This window comes from Falco cherrug, chromosome 1 (assembly GCF_023634085.1).
Source record: "Falco cherrug isolate bFalChe1 chromosome 1, bFalChe1.pri, whole genome shotgun sequence".
NCBI classification, from domain to species: domain Eukaryota; kingdom Metazoa; phylum Chordata; class Aves; order Falconiformes; family Falconidae; genus Falco; species Falco cherrug.
Window position 1 is genome coordinate 55,921,279 of NC_073697.1, and position 14,576 is coordinate 55,935,854.

The 14,576-nt window shown below is 41.6% G+C and overlaps 1 protein-coding gene across 3 annotated transcripts in view; it reads right to left on the reverse strand.

Annotated features, from left to right (window-relative positions):
- ATP8A1 (ATPase phospholipid transporting 8A1) overlaps positions 1-14,310 on the reverse strand; it is a 117,503-nt gene extending 103,193 nt beyond the window's left edge. Inside the window, exons 1-3 of one of the 3 annotated variants that reach the window (XM_055728231.1) lie at positions 14,083-14,310; positions 3,197-3,311; positions 1,230-1,329 (exon numbers count right to left, since the gene is read on the reverse strand). In XM_055728231.1, coding sequence (XP_055584206.1) covers positions 1,230-1,329; positions 3,197-3,311; positions 14,083-14,131 — 264 coding nt within the window. In that variant the 5' untranslated portion in view covers positions 14,132-14,310. The remainder of the gene's footprint in view (positions 1-1,229; positions 1,330-3,196; positions 3,312-14,082) is intronic. The other 2 variants (XM_055728162.1, XM_055728298.1) reach the window with 2 other exon arrangements.
- Positions 14,311-14,576: the final 266 nt, after the last annotated feature.

Genomic DNA, 14,576 nt, shown 5'->3' on the forward strand with positions numbered 1-14,576 from the left:
GGACCACTGGATTAGCTTGAGATGCCAGATGGGGTCAAAAGGATGTTTATTTACAAGCCACATGTTTGCAGGCAGACAACCTAATGAAATCCTGAACTTCAGAATTCTTTTTTACCCTCTAGAAAACAGTGTAAGCTACCTGTGCAGATGTATCCTAAGAATATGTTCCAAGCACTTATAGCAGAAGCGAAGAAACCTGAGTAAACACAGAGGAATCAACTCTCACTTGCTGAAACATCTGAAGTGAGGGAGGAAAAGCTACACATGGCAGTATATGTGCCAGTATTTTAGTAATTTTTGTTTGGTATGTCAATTCCTAACACAATGATTTCCACAACAGACACATCAACACCTTCTAAAAATGCACTAGAAATTATGCAGAAAATGTGTTTTTATCAAATATGATTGGAATACAGAACTAGTCAATGGTAATTATCACCGCACCTGTCCACAGTTCAATGTTCATTCACCATCAGCTGCTGCATTCATAGAATAGTATAAAGAAAACCTAGAATCTGTTTTATAAACTTGAACTACTGCAAAATTAAAATATTCCGATATATCTGCAAAACATTATGTACTTCTTAAAAAAAGCCTCAGTAAGCTGGGTCAGGGATAGCCCTTTACAAACATACTGAATAAAGCTACAGTGGTGGTATAGAAAAGATTGTTCTTTCTTCTTAACCAGCACAGTTAATCATCTGGGATATGGGAAATAGCTGCTATAGTACTGGACTCCACTGCTTTTTCTTCATCCAGGCTCAACTTCAATTCTAATCAGCTTCACTCTAAGCGTAAGTAATCACTTCTCCTCAACTGCAATTCCTGCGCCTCATAACAGACTACAGGACTAAAGTTTATGAAGTTCAGCTTTTTAAGCAGTACTACTCATTACAAGAAATGCCAACTGCACATAACATTTTCTGTGTAAGCCAGATATTTTAAAATTCAATTCCTCTGTCACAACAGCCTTTTTCACCTGTCAATATTTCAGCAATACTTAACCTCTTTTACACAAAAATGTTTGTGTGTATTTTGTTATCTCCAATGAGTAAAAAACCCACAAAACCAAACACTTATTAAAGGCACACCTACACAACACAGCTATTCTGAAGGCTAACTAGCTTGGAAAGAATGGTACAGCCACCTCAGTATCTCTGCAGAACACTTGTCTGTGGTATAAATACTGTCCTAAGTTTCAAACATGAGCATCTTATTGTTGATCTTACCTGGAGTAATGCAATAAAAAGAAAAAATGCATTAGCAGCTCTTCTGAACTGGGAATAAAGGAACCTTGGCAGGAATGTGATTATGTTGTACTTTGCAGTGCTGACAAAGAGAGAAAAAAACATGCGCTATTATTACAGTGCAAAAAATTCTTCAAATGTATTATCTCCCTCTCGAGTTACACAAGCTTTCAAATAGGACGTTTTGTGATTTCTGTGCTAGCAAACAGATTTCTTTTAGCTAAAAGAGAAACCAAAAGACTTGTACAGAGACTGTTCTGCACAGGCATCCATGCACCAGCTAACCCAGGGAGCACCTGCCACCCATAGGGACTGTCACCAGCTTCCATGGTGAGGCAAGACTTTCCCTCATCACCTCTGCCTGCTCTGTGGGAAGCACTCAAGTTCTGCTGCTGCTCAATTACAGGTGATGAGGAGAAGAAAAAAATAAAGCAAAGGTAGCAGGCAAGCAGTTACACCACTGCTGTTGAGGAAGCAGGTTGAAGCCCCAGGCCTGCAGCTCTCAGGCCCAGTCAAGTACCCTACCCTGCAAGCTACAGCCTACACTGGGCAGGTAACGCTGCACAACGGCTCCAGTTAGGACAAAGGTCTTGGAGAAAGAGGTATGACATTGTGCATAATGAGGAGGGTGCTAAATCAGGACTTGAGGAGCTGTGGAGCTTCTGCGCTGCATGTGAGTTTGCACGATTCAATGCAAAAAAACCTAACAGGATCAACTGAATAGAAATGGTGCATTTAAGTAATAATTAAAATTATGAAAATCTATTAAAAGGTAAAAACCTACACCCCTTCACTAAATGGAAAGTTTACTTTTTTATTTTTAACTGATAAATACTGGATATTAAGTGTAGTTTTGCTAGGCGGGAGGAACAGGACAGAGTTTATCCTAGCATAATAATCACTGCTAAGCCATCATAACAAAATGTTTGACTTCCCACCTCTCTGTCAGCCTTCTGTTTGTTTAAGAACAGAAGGCTACTATATAAGGTTCTAAAACAATAATGGTGAAAATAATCATGCCAGAAACTTACAAGCAAAAGTCTTGTAAGAGTATTTTAACCCCCTTTTAAAGTTAGTAAGATTTGACTGTTTTATGCAGAGTCAAAGTAATATAAAGAGGGAATGAACGTATCCTGGGAAAAACTCAACATTGTCAAGAAAACAAAGCAAAAGACAGAAAAGACAAGTTGCATACACAAAGAAAAAGCATTATAAAGTTTCTCAGGTTCATGGAAAAACCTCACCACATTATTCTCCATGCCTGTAAAATTTCTGCATATTATCAAAGGTAACTTCAAAAAACACACCTACTTGGGACAGAGGTATCTTTGCCTTCATTTACTTTGAATTTTAACAACAGAACTGAGGATGTTACCAGATGATCTAAACATACATTACTTCTGGGTATTTAGTGTCTGACTTAAAATTCAATAAAAACAACCAACCAACCACAACATGAATCATCAGCAGAATCCTAAAGACTGAACTTAAAATTCAAAACTAGTTTCATAAGCAACCACAGCATCTTTGTAACTGGCTAAATGAAAAAGACAAAGAGTTTCCAAAGCACAAACTATGCCATGCTCAAGTAAAGTACATCTGCATTGACATCCAGCTACCAGAAATAAATTAAAAGATGAACTGAACTTAAACTGAACTGAAAGATGAAGAAGAAATCCATATTCTAGGGACATGCTGATAGTGCAGCAGTAAAGCATCCGTACCTTCTCCACCCTGTTCTTAAAAATTCAGAAGGTCAGGTTTGTAATTGAAGCAGCTCTGCTGCTCTCCTCATTTCACTTCATTCCCCCCTCCAGAGTCCAAGACTGTAATTAGTGGTCAGAGGAAATTACAGTAGTGGAATAAACAGAATCTTTTCTTCATTTTTGCTATGGAACATGCAATGTTCTGAAATTAAATGTGTACTAACAAAAACCACTCGTTAATACCTGACATGATTATTGCAGAATTTAGTTAGCTGAGGCTGATTGATGAATATAGTTCTCAGTTCCTCTTGATCAGCTAGAGAAGTTTTCTCTGAAACATCATCTGTCTTCTCATACCCTGTAAAAACACACCATGGTTTTCCATATAAACAGAAATATATATATACGCACACATACACAAGATTCAAGGCATCTCATGACAAAATAATACATCTATTGTGAATATTAACTCAATACCTTCACACTTCTCACAAGTAATGATCTTTTAAAAAACATAAAAAATTAAAGTATATAGTCAAGATGTTTTGTAAAACTATGATAATGAATAATAAATGTAAAATCTACTGAATTCATGAGTACATTTAAATAGCTTGCGCAACTTCATAGCAATATGAAATTTTTTTTTTGTGTTTTTTTTTTTGTCAACTGATGCACTTGAACCCAGAAGTGAGCGTTTTAGGGGTGGGGTGGGCAGGAAAAGATGGGGGGAGACAGGGAGAACTCAAACCCAAAAAAGGTCAGTCTCATCCATCTCTCCCAGCTGAGTGATCTCGAGTTAAAAACTGCAGAATTTCAGAAATTAATTCCAGCAGTGAGGTAAATATTTTAAAAGGAAGACACCAAGAGAAAAATATTAACACTAACACAAGAAAAAGGCAAGAAGTTCAGGAATATACCAGTAATACCAGAAATTCTAAGCAACATGTAATGAAAAATATAATTATCTGGTAAATAAGCATTAAAACCTCAGAATATCTCTATATTGTTGTCATGGTTTAACCCCAGCCAGCAACTACTCAGCCACTCACATGCCCTCCCCCTCCTGCACGGTGGGATGGGGAGAACTGCAAAAAGGTTAAACATGTGGGTAGAGATAAGAACAGTGTAATAATTGAAATAAAGTAAAAATAAATAAATAGTAGTAAAAATAATAATTGTAACAAAAAGCAGAGGGAGAGAGAAATAAAACCCAAGAAAACAAAACAAACCAAAAACACCACAAAGTCATGCACAATACAATTGCTCATCACTCACTGACCGTCCAATATACACATAACACACTTTCCCCTTTGTGCTTCTTTTAAACTGGTGTTACACACACACAGCCCAGTGGTATTGAAAAAATTTAACCATTAATCTCAGTGGTAGAAAAACATTTCACCAAGATGATGCCTGAGCAATGAAATTAAATATAAAAAGCATGTGTCTAGTACAGCTTTCTTAAATGAAATTGACTAATTCTATTTATTTGCATAAATCACCTGTTCTGATAAATATTGATAGAAAATTAGTTGCCACAATTGAATCTAAGCAAACACAGAAAACTAATAATGTAAACTACCCTACAGTGCCATCGATTATATTCTTCCAGTCCTCCAGAACAGCCCCCACCCCTGACCATCATTACTTTGCAATGATAACTGAGAGTGGCCTAACTAACAAGAGACCTGCCATCTCCCTCTACACTCATGAATGCACTTGATCAGATCCCATGGACTCATGTATTCCCAGTTTAAGCGTTCCTTAACCTTCTCCTCCTCCACCAAGTTGTTCTTCTTTCAGATTTTCCAGTTGATATCAGGAACCTGTGGTTCCTGAGGGCTGATTTTACCAGTAGAGACCAAAGCGGAGAAGATACAACATACTGCATCTTTTTCTGCATCCTTAGCCTCTAGGTTCCCTGCCCCATTCAGCAGGCAGGCTCACATTTTCCACTGTCATCTTCTTCCTGCTCTTACATCTGAAGGAGAACAAGAAGGACTTCTACAAGCCCCTCACCAGATTAAACCCCGAGCAGGGTCTGGCTTTGCTAGCTTACCCCATCTCTCTATGCTCCTTTTCAGTCACCTGTCCCTGTTTTCACCTCTTCCATGTTCCCTTTTTATACTTACTTGAGTTTTGTGAGGGGCTCCTTGCTAATTCATGCCAATTCATGATTTCTTGGTCATTGTGATGGACCAGTCTTGAGCTGGAAGGATGTGATCCTTGGAAGCCAAGGCTACTTAAGCATTCATTGGTTAATGGGACACCATTCCTTCAGCTGCTACAAGTTTTCTGCATGACACTAGCCAGATTATTCCCAGAAGTGGCACCAGTATATTCTTCATTTTATGTGTGCTTAACTTGAAATGGTATTGTTAGACTTACTGACACTCCCAGCAACTGCCTCCACTAGTCAGTGAAAACTGAGCTTTGTAATAATTCTTCTATATACTATGAGGAATCTTGTACCAACCTGCATCACACCTTTCATCTGTAAAAGGGGATACTAATGTATTCTTCTCTCTCAAGAATTTTCACTAATGTTTTTTCAAACACTCCTACGTTGATGACCAACAGGCCTAAGCAGTCTATTCAGGATAGAGCTTGCAGAGTAAACACAGGTACGGCATAAATCAATCACCAAAGAGTTTTAAAATTATAACAATAATCTATGTGTGTATAGCTGCTTCTTAAATAAGCACCGCTCATTCTGTATACCAAATCAGAAAGATACATAGAAAAAAAATGTTAGAATGCAACTGAATACATCAGAATGTATATGCATGTCAAAGATAGTTTTCAGGCACAGCCTTAATTTAAAAGCTTGTTTCTAGCATGTTCTATACATCCCCACAAACAGGTTATGCAAAACGCAAGTCATCCTCCAGTCCACTGGCCCACTACATAGCCTCTTACTCATTATATCCAGAACGTACATTTCAGACACCACCTTGCAAGGACAAGTCTCCACACATTGTGCAAAGACTCAGTGGAAACTTGTAATATCGTGCCATTTGCCATTCAGAATTCACAGATTCTATTTCAGTGGGGGAAATCCCCAGTACTACATTCAACCACTACAATTTCTCTGTTTCTTTCCTTCCAAGTCCCCCAATGGAAGGCACATATATAACACACTTCTATTCAAACTTCAGTATGTGTCTCAAGAAGACCCTTCAGAGGAAGGGCAGCCAGCCTAACAGAGTGGGCCCACCTGAACAGGTGCCCACACAATACTCCCTGACTCAAGGAACCACACAGGTGTATGTGGCAGACTAAGCAGGCAATTTCCTATTCCTTGTCATAACCCCTCCTTGGAGTGACAACCATCATACAACTGGCTACAAACAACCTCCAGCACACAATTCCATAAGCATACATACCTATAACACAACTGGATACAGCTACATCTTTAAGAAAACTAGGTTTTCAGCCAAACTGCAGGTGCACATCCAGTCACATGTTTTTACCTGACTGAGCCCTAATCCATCACATGGTGAGCTCACCTTCATTCTGGGTATAGGACACTTAAAAGTCTAGTTGCTTGATGAAGGAGCAAACACGAAATACAGCTCCTGTGACAGCACTTGGGTGGAAAATTTGGAAACTATTGTGCCAACAGTACCAACCTAGCCTGACTAAGTTCAGGAAATAAGGAAAGAGTTTACATGTTTGTGGAATGTACTACTTCAATTTTAAAGCATTCGTTTAAAAACTTATGCCAGTATAAGCCTGACAATGATAGAGTTAAAGCAAGTGTTAGCAGGCATTAAACACTGTATATTACCTGTTTGTTAAACAAACTGCCAAACTATAGACATTTATTTTCATATATCAGTATTACAGCATTTATTTGTTCTCCTTTAATCAAAATGACAGCCAAAAGGTGCTGAGGAGCTTCATAAACATTCACTACCTCACCTCCTACTACCTTGAATTAACTTTGTTTTTCCCCCCAATTTTCACTTAAAAAGCAATCTCAGGAGTTAAGTTCTGAGCCTCACACATAGCCCTTTATACTCTGTAGCTTCAGTAAAACCAGCTCTCCTACACTAGGTGCATTATACTACCCTGAAAGCTTTAAAGGTTACACATGTCCCATCACCTCCCTGCCTAAACTTTGTAATAGATTCACTAGAGTACACAGACCTAACTGACACACAAAGCTCAGTATCTGGGAGATAGTTTTTCTTCCCTGTTTGTGTATTTGTCTGTATGTGTATACACATACACAAAAATATCTAAAAACTTATGCATTACATCTCAAACCTTTTAAGGACTACGTTTCTATGAAATTTTAAAAACCCAAACTATAAGCTAGAGCTTAACTGCTGACTAACCTAAGATAAAGTCTCACACATCGGTGCAGCACGCCTACATAAAGTTCAGGACTTTGCAACAAAGAAACTACCAAGTGCTATATTCTTCCTCCAGAAGTGAGGATGCATTAGCATCAAACCAATTTGTATAAACTCAGCCTGTTAATCAAATAAGCAGAAGCTGCCCTGTTATAAAAATATTGTCTACAACTAACTGCAGGAACAAATAAAAACATGCCCATATTTAACAACAGAAGGGAAATATTACCAGATCATCTCTTGGAGAAAGTAGTTATATTTTTGATAAAAGTGTGTTTGAAAGGATGAATTTAACACACAGCAAGAATGAAAGAGTTGGTTGCCCTTCAGTAACTCAGTAGAAGGTGCCAAGACAACAGAAGAGCGCTGACCCAAACATTTGGAAAGCTGACACACAAAAAGATACAAAAACCTGACATATAGAAACCAGACAGGAAGAACAAAAATTCCAGAACACATGCAGAGACAACAGAAAAGCATTAGTTGTTAGAAAATTCTTATTATGAAACATCAGTGTGAAGTATAAAAGTAAGAACTTCAGATGAAACAATCACTCTAATCTCTTAAAAAAAAAAAAAAAGTGTAGTTACTGCTGTGTTACAGGTGTTAAACTGGTGTCCACCTAACTCGTCTTTTGTTTGTTCATTACACTAAGCTATCAGAAAAGCATTGTTCCAGGGCTTAAAATTAAAAGTAGCATCACCCTTTTTGGCCTAAAGGCCACAACAAGTTCTGAAATACCTCTCAGTAATAATTTTGAAGTCTTATATCTAGCAAGAATAAACCAGCAACTACCACATTTCAGACAGGAACTGTGATGCTGTACTAGTAAGACCTGCCATTCAGGACGAAGAACGAATATATTCCAAGACTCTTCTTACTCTGCTGTGGCTTGCAACATTGCTGATATTTAACCAGAGTTGAGCTGAACATTTATCCACAGTTGAATTATCAAACAGATCCTAAGACATACATTCTTACATGCCCACACTGACAGAAAAGCATTTGACTTGAAAATCAGCACTTTAAAAAGAATAGGAAATGCCAACACATCGTACTACTCTCACAACTTATTACGAACAAATGGCAAGTTTCAAAACTAATTTCTCTTAATATTCAGAATCACACTTTCTGATAATATCATTTGATTATTGTTATGTCAATACAGGGCCAAACCCCATAAAAATATGTACTTCAATATCAAAGGAATGAAACTGTTGCCCTAATCAAAAAGTTAATTTACAAAGCTGTTGCATAAACTAGAAAAACTGTATATAACATTTTGTTCTACACTCTGAATGTTATTTGCTGGCAGAACAACGAATTTGGAAATTGTTGATGGATAACCACAATGCACCACAAATTTCATTCAAAGTCACTCAATAAATAACCAAGGTTTTGGTTCAGGATTTCCTACAATCTGTTCAAAATTAAAGAATGGAAGTAAATTATACACAAGAGTAGGAAAAAGCAAGAAAAAAATGGGAGACAGAATTGCTATCAGCTCTGAGAATATGGAGACTGGGTAGTTACTTCCCAGAGTACAAGCTGTAACTGAAAAAAAACAAGTCATGGCAAAATGTTTGGTTTTGCACAGAATACATGTTTTCAGTTTTGCCAACAAAAATAACATCAACAACAAAGCTCAAATAAACATGTAACCAATGAAACAAACAAAAAAGCCCCCAAATAACCACCCTGAGCTTTCTCCAACAAGAGAACACATTAAAGACTGTATTTTGTTTCCAAAATATCTTTGGAAGAACCAACTCTGTTCCAACACACAGTATTTCTAGGGACTCTTCCTAAACCAGTTTGGATTGAAACGTTTCTGAATTAGTAAAACAACAACAATAAATTCTAAAGAGTAAACGCTGTCCAAATATTTTCCATAGATCCAATTTTTCCTTTAGGTAGGGTAGTTTAACAGTTTAGTCTCGTTTTCATTACAAGAAATGGACAAATACAGATAGACTGCAATATGGAAAGAAAGGGAGGGGAAAAAAAAAATCACCAGAAGGACTTCAGTGCACTTAATCATTAAAAATATCTTCTTTATTTTCAAAGCACAGCATTCAAAAGCTTTGAAAGTTGGTGCTGTAGCCAAGAACCTCTTACATGAATAAGTGTTGTGGCTTAACCTGACAGGCAGCTGAACACCACACAGCCATTCACTCACTGCCCACAGTGGGAAGAGATTCAGAAAAAAAGTAAAACTTGTGCGTTGAAATAAAGACAGCTTAATAGGACAGAAAGGAAGGGAAAACAGTAATAATGATAAAAGAATATACAAAACAAGTGATGCACAATGCAATCGCTAACTACCCGCTGACCGATGCCCTGCCAGTCCCCAAGCAGTGATTGATGGCCCCCAGCCAACTCCCCCCAGTTTTATTGTTCAGCACAACGTTACATGATATGGAATATCCCTCTGGGTAATTTAGGTCTGCTTCCCTGGCTGTGTCCCCTCCCAGCTTTTTGTGCAACCCCAGCCTACTTGGCTAGCAGGGTAGTATGAGAAGCTGAAGAGTCCTTGACTTTGTGTAAGCACTGCTCAGCAACAACTAAAACATCAGTGTGCTATCAACATTATTCTCATCCACAGCACTACAAGCAGCTACCAGCAATAAAATTAACTCTTCCTAGCTGAAACCAGAACAGTAAGTCTGCTTGCTCACACTCCTAAAGAAAGCAGCAGTTTGAAGAGGGTATCATTAAGAAAACGATGTTAGGATCAGGAATTTGTCATAACACTGTGATAGATCTTCAATGACAGAACAGCCAGTAGGAACCTGATCCATCAGTCTGTCCTTCTGAGGCGTCAGAGCACAGAAGGGAATGGGAATGACCTACTTGAATAGGCTGGTACCGCTGAGATGGCCAAGCCTGTGCTAGAACTAGACCAGTCTTTTTCCCCATTGTGAGTCACTAGGATCTAACATAAGTCTACAAAACAGACTTGGCAGAAAGACAGGCACAAGTGACTATAATGAGCGCTACATCTAGTAAAATGCTATATAGTCCTGTAGTCCATGAGCAGAAACACCTAAGGATATAAAAACAGATGGTCTGCTGAAGACTATTACAGAATTTTGAAACACTCTCTCTTGGAAGTCATCTCATCATGCAGAAGGTTCAGCTTCACCTAGTTCTCATACAGGCACTTACCTCTACTAATAAGAAGAACTAGTTATTACCTACTGTTTTGGTAGGCAGTATCATGGTACCTCAAAACTCTGCCCATTCTCAACAATCCAATATAATTCACTGAACTCCATGAACACATGGATGAAATGCATTAATGCTGCAGAGAACCCTGATAAGATCTGCCAACTACAAATCCACTCTCCCAGAGTCTCTCAAAAGAAATAAAATGCTTCAAATTACTCCATTTCATATTATTTAATAGATGCATGTATTAACTGTGCAGCTATATATAGCTAAAAAACCCCACGGTTAATTACTGTATTTAATAAAGCTAGATGTAGGCTACACTACTCAAGAATTCCCCACGTGTTTTGCAACTGCAGAATAGATGACACCAATGCTGCTTCCACAACACCAAATGTCTGAAGCCCAGGTACAATTCTGAATAAAGGTTACTGCTGGCAAAAACACATGTAGTGATTTCCTAAGTTTGTTTAGGAGGGCCAGATCTTTCATGCCTTGAGCAAGATTTTATCGATACATGTACCACTTCAGAACTGTAGCATTTCCTAGGCTTATGGTGAACTGCAGGTGTTCTTTGCAACAGGAATCATAGGCACAAAATCTATTAAAAAAAAAAAAGTTATAACCATGCCTGGTTATCTTTCATCAACCATGAAGAGCACAAGAACCTGCAGAGGTTTGGAAGAATGCCAGAAAACCAGTAGCTCCTTTTAAACCACATTATTTTCTCTATGCAGGTTACATACTGTCTTACAAGCATGCAAACACCTACAATTTTATTTTGTAATAATCTACAGACTGTAGTGTCAATTCTTCTGTGCAACTGTCGAACAATTCTTAAGAATGATACATGTGCGCATTGTTCTGACAGTTTGGACTTAGTTTATTTCATCCAAGCACAACAGCTGATTTTGTCTATTATTACATACTATCTCTTCATGTCAGAGAGCTCAGTTCTAAGATGATGTCAAGACAGTCCAGCCTGATAAGGTAGCTCATGATCCATGGAAAAAGGCCTCTGAAGCAGAAATTACTTGCTGCAGTCACAGGAGAAAAAAATGAGGTTTTAATCCCAGTGACACAATACAAAAATTCTCGAATAAGGGAAGTAGTATTAAGCTTGTCTATCAGATCCCCACAAGTCTTAGGATACTCTAAGGCAGGGGTCCTCAAACTACTGCCTGCGGGCCAGGTATGGCCCCCCAGGGTCCTCGATCCGGCCCCCGGTATTTAAAGAGCCCCCCCGCCCCCCCCCCCGCCGGGGTTTGGGGGGGAACCAAGCAGCCGCAGATGGCTGCCTGCCACTTCATCTGTGCGCTGGGCCCCTGGTTAAAAAGTTTGAGGACCCCTGCCCTAAGGAACTGTCTCATTTTGTGACATGCTGTTTGTGACTACAGCATTACCACTGACTTTCAAAGAACACAGAGGGACCCTGCCAGTAACAACAACTTTGCACTGTAATTGTTATGAATGTTGTTGTGAATGAAGTGAGTATAAATAAATTGAACTGAAAATTATTAAAATTAACTACTAGGCATCATATTAAGATTAAGAAAACAGCAGCATTTTAAAATTATTTTTTAGTAATACTATAATATAGGATAATACAAGTCAATAACTCCACTGCTACGATGAAAAACTATCATGTAATTTTCTGAAAGTTAGGTTTCTTAAAATAAGTTTCATACCTATTTTCAGTCCTAAAGAAAGTATTTTTGAGAACCCTCTTAACCCTGTATTCAACTGTTCTATAGTCATCCAATCTTGAACACCATCATATTAAGATTAAGAAAACAGCAGCATTTTAAAATTATTTTTTAGTAATACTATAATATAGGATAATACAAGTCAATAACTCCACTGCTACGATGAAAAACTATCATGTAATTTTCTGAAAGTTAGGTTTCTTAAAATAAGTTTCATACCTATTTTCAGTCCTAAAGAAAGTATTTTTGAGAACCCTCTTAACCCTGTATTCAACTGTTCTATAGTCATCCAATCTTGAACACTATTCAAATAAGCTAGGCATTTGGGTCTTTTTCCCCCCCCCTTTTACTGCATCTGCACATCTTAGATTGACATTTACCTTTAGGTAACATAACATTTGTTCATTTAAAAACAATTAAGGTTCCTGTACTTAGATAATTTTAAAGACAGCATCAATCTTCACGATTTATCTGTGCTAAGCTTGCAGTGAAAACTAACTGTCTGGAAAAAGAATAACCGGAAAGGAACTGAAGTTAAGCACTAAAAATCTGGACATTTAACTAGCCCCATTACACACACCTACTAATCACTGTGGGTATAGCAGCATGGCTGCCCTGGTTGTAAATGCATTTCAAAAGCGTCCCTGGAAGGATGTACCTTCTTCATTTATGCTTAGAAAGATGCATTCTTCTTTTTCTTGGCCAGCTAACATTTCCTAGGTAGAGGCAGAGCCAGACCTCCTACAAACCTACTATTGGGGGAAGAAAGCATGTAACGAGGGAGAAACAGAAAAGAGCATCAAGGTAACAGCCTATTTCCAATCTATACTTCTTCCTGCTCTTCCTAGAACAAACAAATAAAATATGATTGGTTTGGAAGGAGGAAGAAAGAGAGGGAGAAAGTTTCCACCTCCCTATATGGCCAAACAAAGCCAAAAAAATTATGAACCAGATGTAATGGTTTCAGTGCGAAAACTTCCAGACAAAAGGATAAAACCTGCGTACCTGCCAGGGGAAGCATGCGTCATTTACAGTGCCGCTGGCAGCATTACCTGCAGCAGCTGGAAACCATAAGCTGTCCCAACAGACCGCTGCTTTGGTATCGCCGACTTCAGATTTTACTTTTGCATGCAATAAATACTCTATTAATACAATTGCACTGCAGCGACTCTTTTTACAAGGCAGCTCTTAACATGTTGCCATCTGCAGGCTGAGCAATCCTAAGCCGTAGCTAGGCACAAAGCATCAGCACGGTGTGATGCTCTCAGGCACATTCCCCGCGTGAGAAACGCGGATTTCTGACGACCCGCGTACACCGGCGGACCCCACGCAGCCGAGGTATGCCGACCCGCTCCCAGGGCGGGCACGCCGGGCCCTGAGCCGCCGCCTCCCCCCGCCCGCCGCTGGGGGCCGCGGGCCCTGCGCCCGGACACACCGGGCACAACACAACAGCGCCCGCCCCGGGAGGCGGCCTGGCTGCCCGGGGATCCTCTGCTCGGGATCCGCTGCCCGGGGGCCCGCCGCCCCGGGGGCAACGCACGGCCACGCATACGAGACCCCCCGGCGAACACCGCCGCCGCCGGCGACGCTCACGCCCCAGCCGCTGGGGCCGATGCCCGGCAGCGGCGAGCACCCGCCGCCGCAGCCCCGCCGGGGGTCGCGGCGCCACCGGAGGCCGCGGTGAGCGGCGGCGCGGCGGGCGGCGTTGCAGCCGCCGGCGCGACACCGGCTCCCGCCGCCTCATCTCCCCGCCGCCACCGCCGCCCCCTCCCGGCCAGGCGGCGCAGACCCCGCCGCGGCTCCGCGCCGGAGGGTGCCGGAGCGCCGGCCGGGTCCCCCGTCCCCGTTCCCCGCTGCGGGCGGAGACGGGCGGGCGCCGGGTGGCACTTACCCTCTGCGCGGGAGCGGATCTCCGACACGGTCTTCTGCACCGCCGGCATCGCTGCCGGGCGGGCGGCCTCGGCGCGGCCGCCTGCGCGCCCTGCACCTGCCGCGCGCCGCAGCGAGGCCCGGGCCGAGGGCGGCGGGTGCCCGCAGCGGCCCCCCCGGCAGCGGCCCCCCCGGCAGCCCCCCCGGCGGCAGCCCGAGGCGGCAAGATCGCGCCCCGGCTGCGCCTCCCTCCGCCCGCGGCGCCGCGCCGAACTGACAGCCGCGGCGCCAGCGCTCCGCGCTCGCCGGCCCCCTCCGGAACCTACCAACTCCGCCCCCCCCCCCGCCCCGTCCCGCGCCCTCCCGCCGCCATCTCCCGCCCCCCCTCGGGCTCAGGCGTGCGGGGACGCTGCGCCTCAGCGGGCACCGGCACTGCGGGCCGTTTACGTGCCCCTTCTGCAGCGAGCGACGGCGTTCCGATGTGCCCCCCACCCCACGGGGAGAGAGGAATGGAAC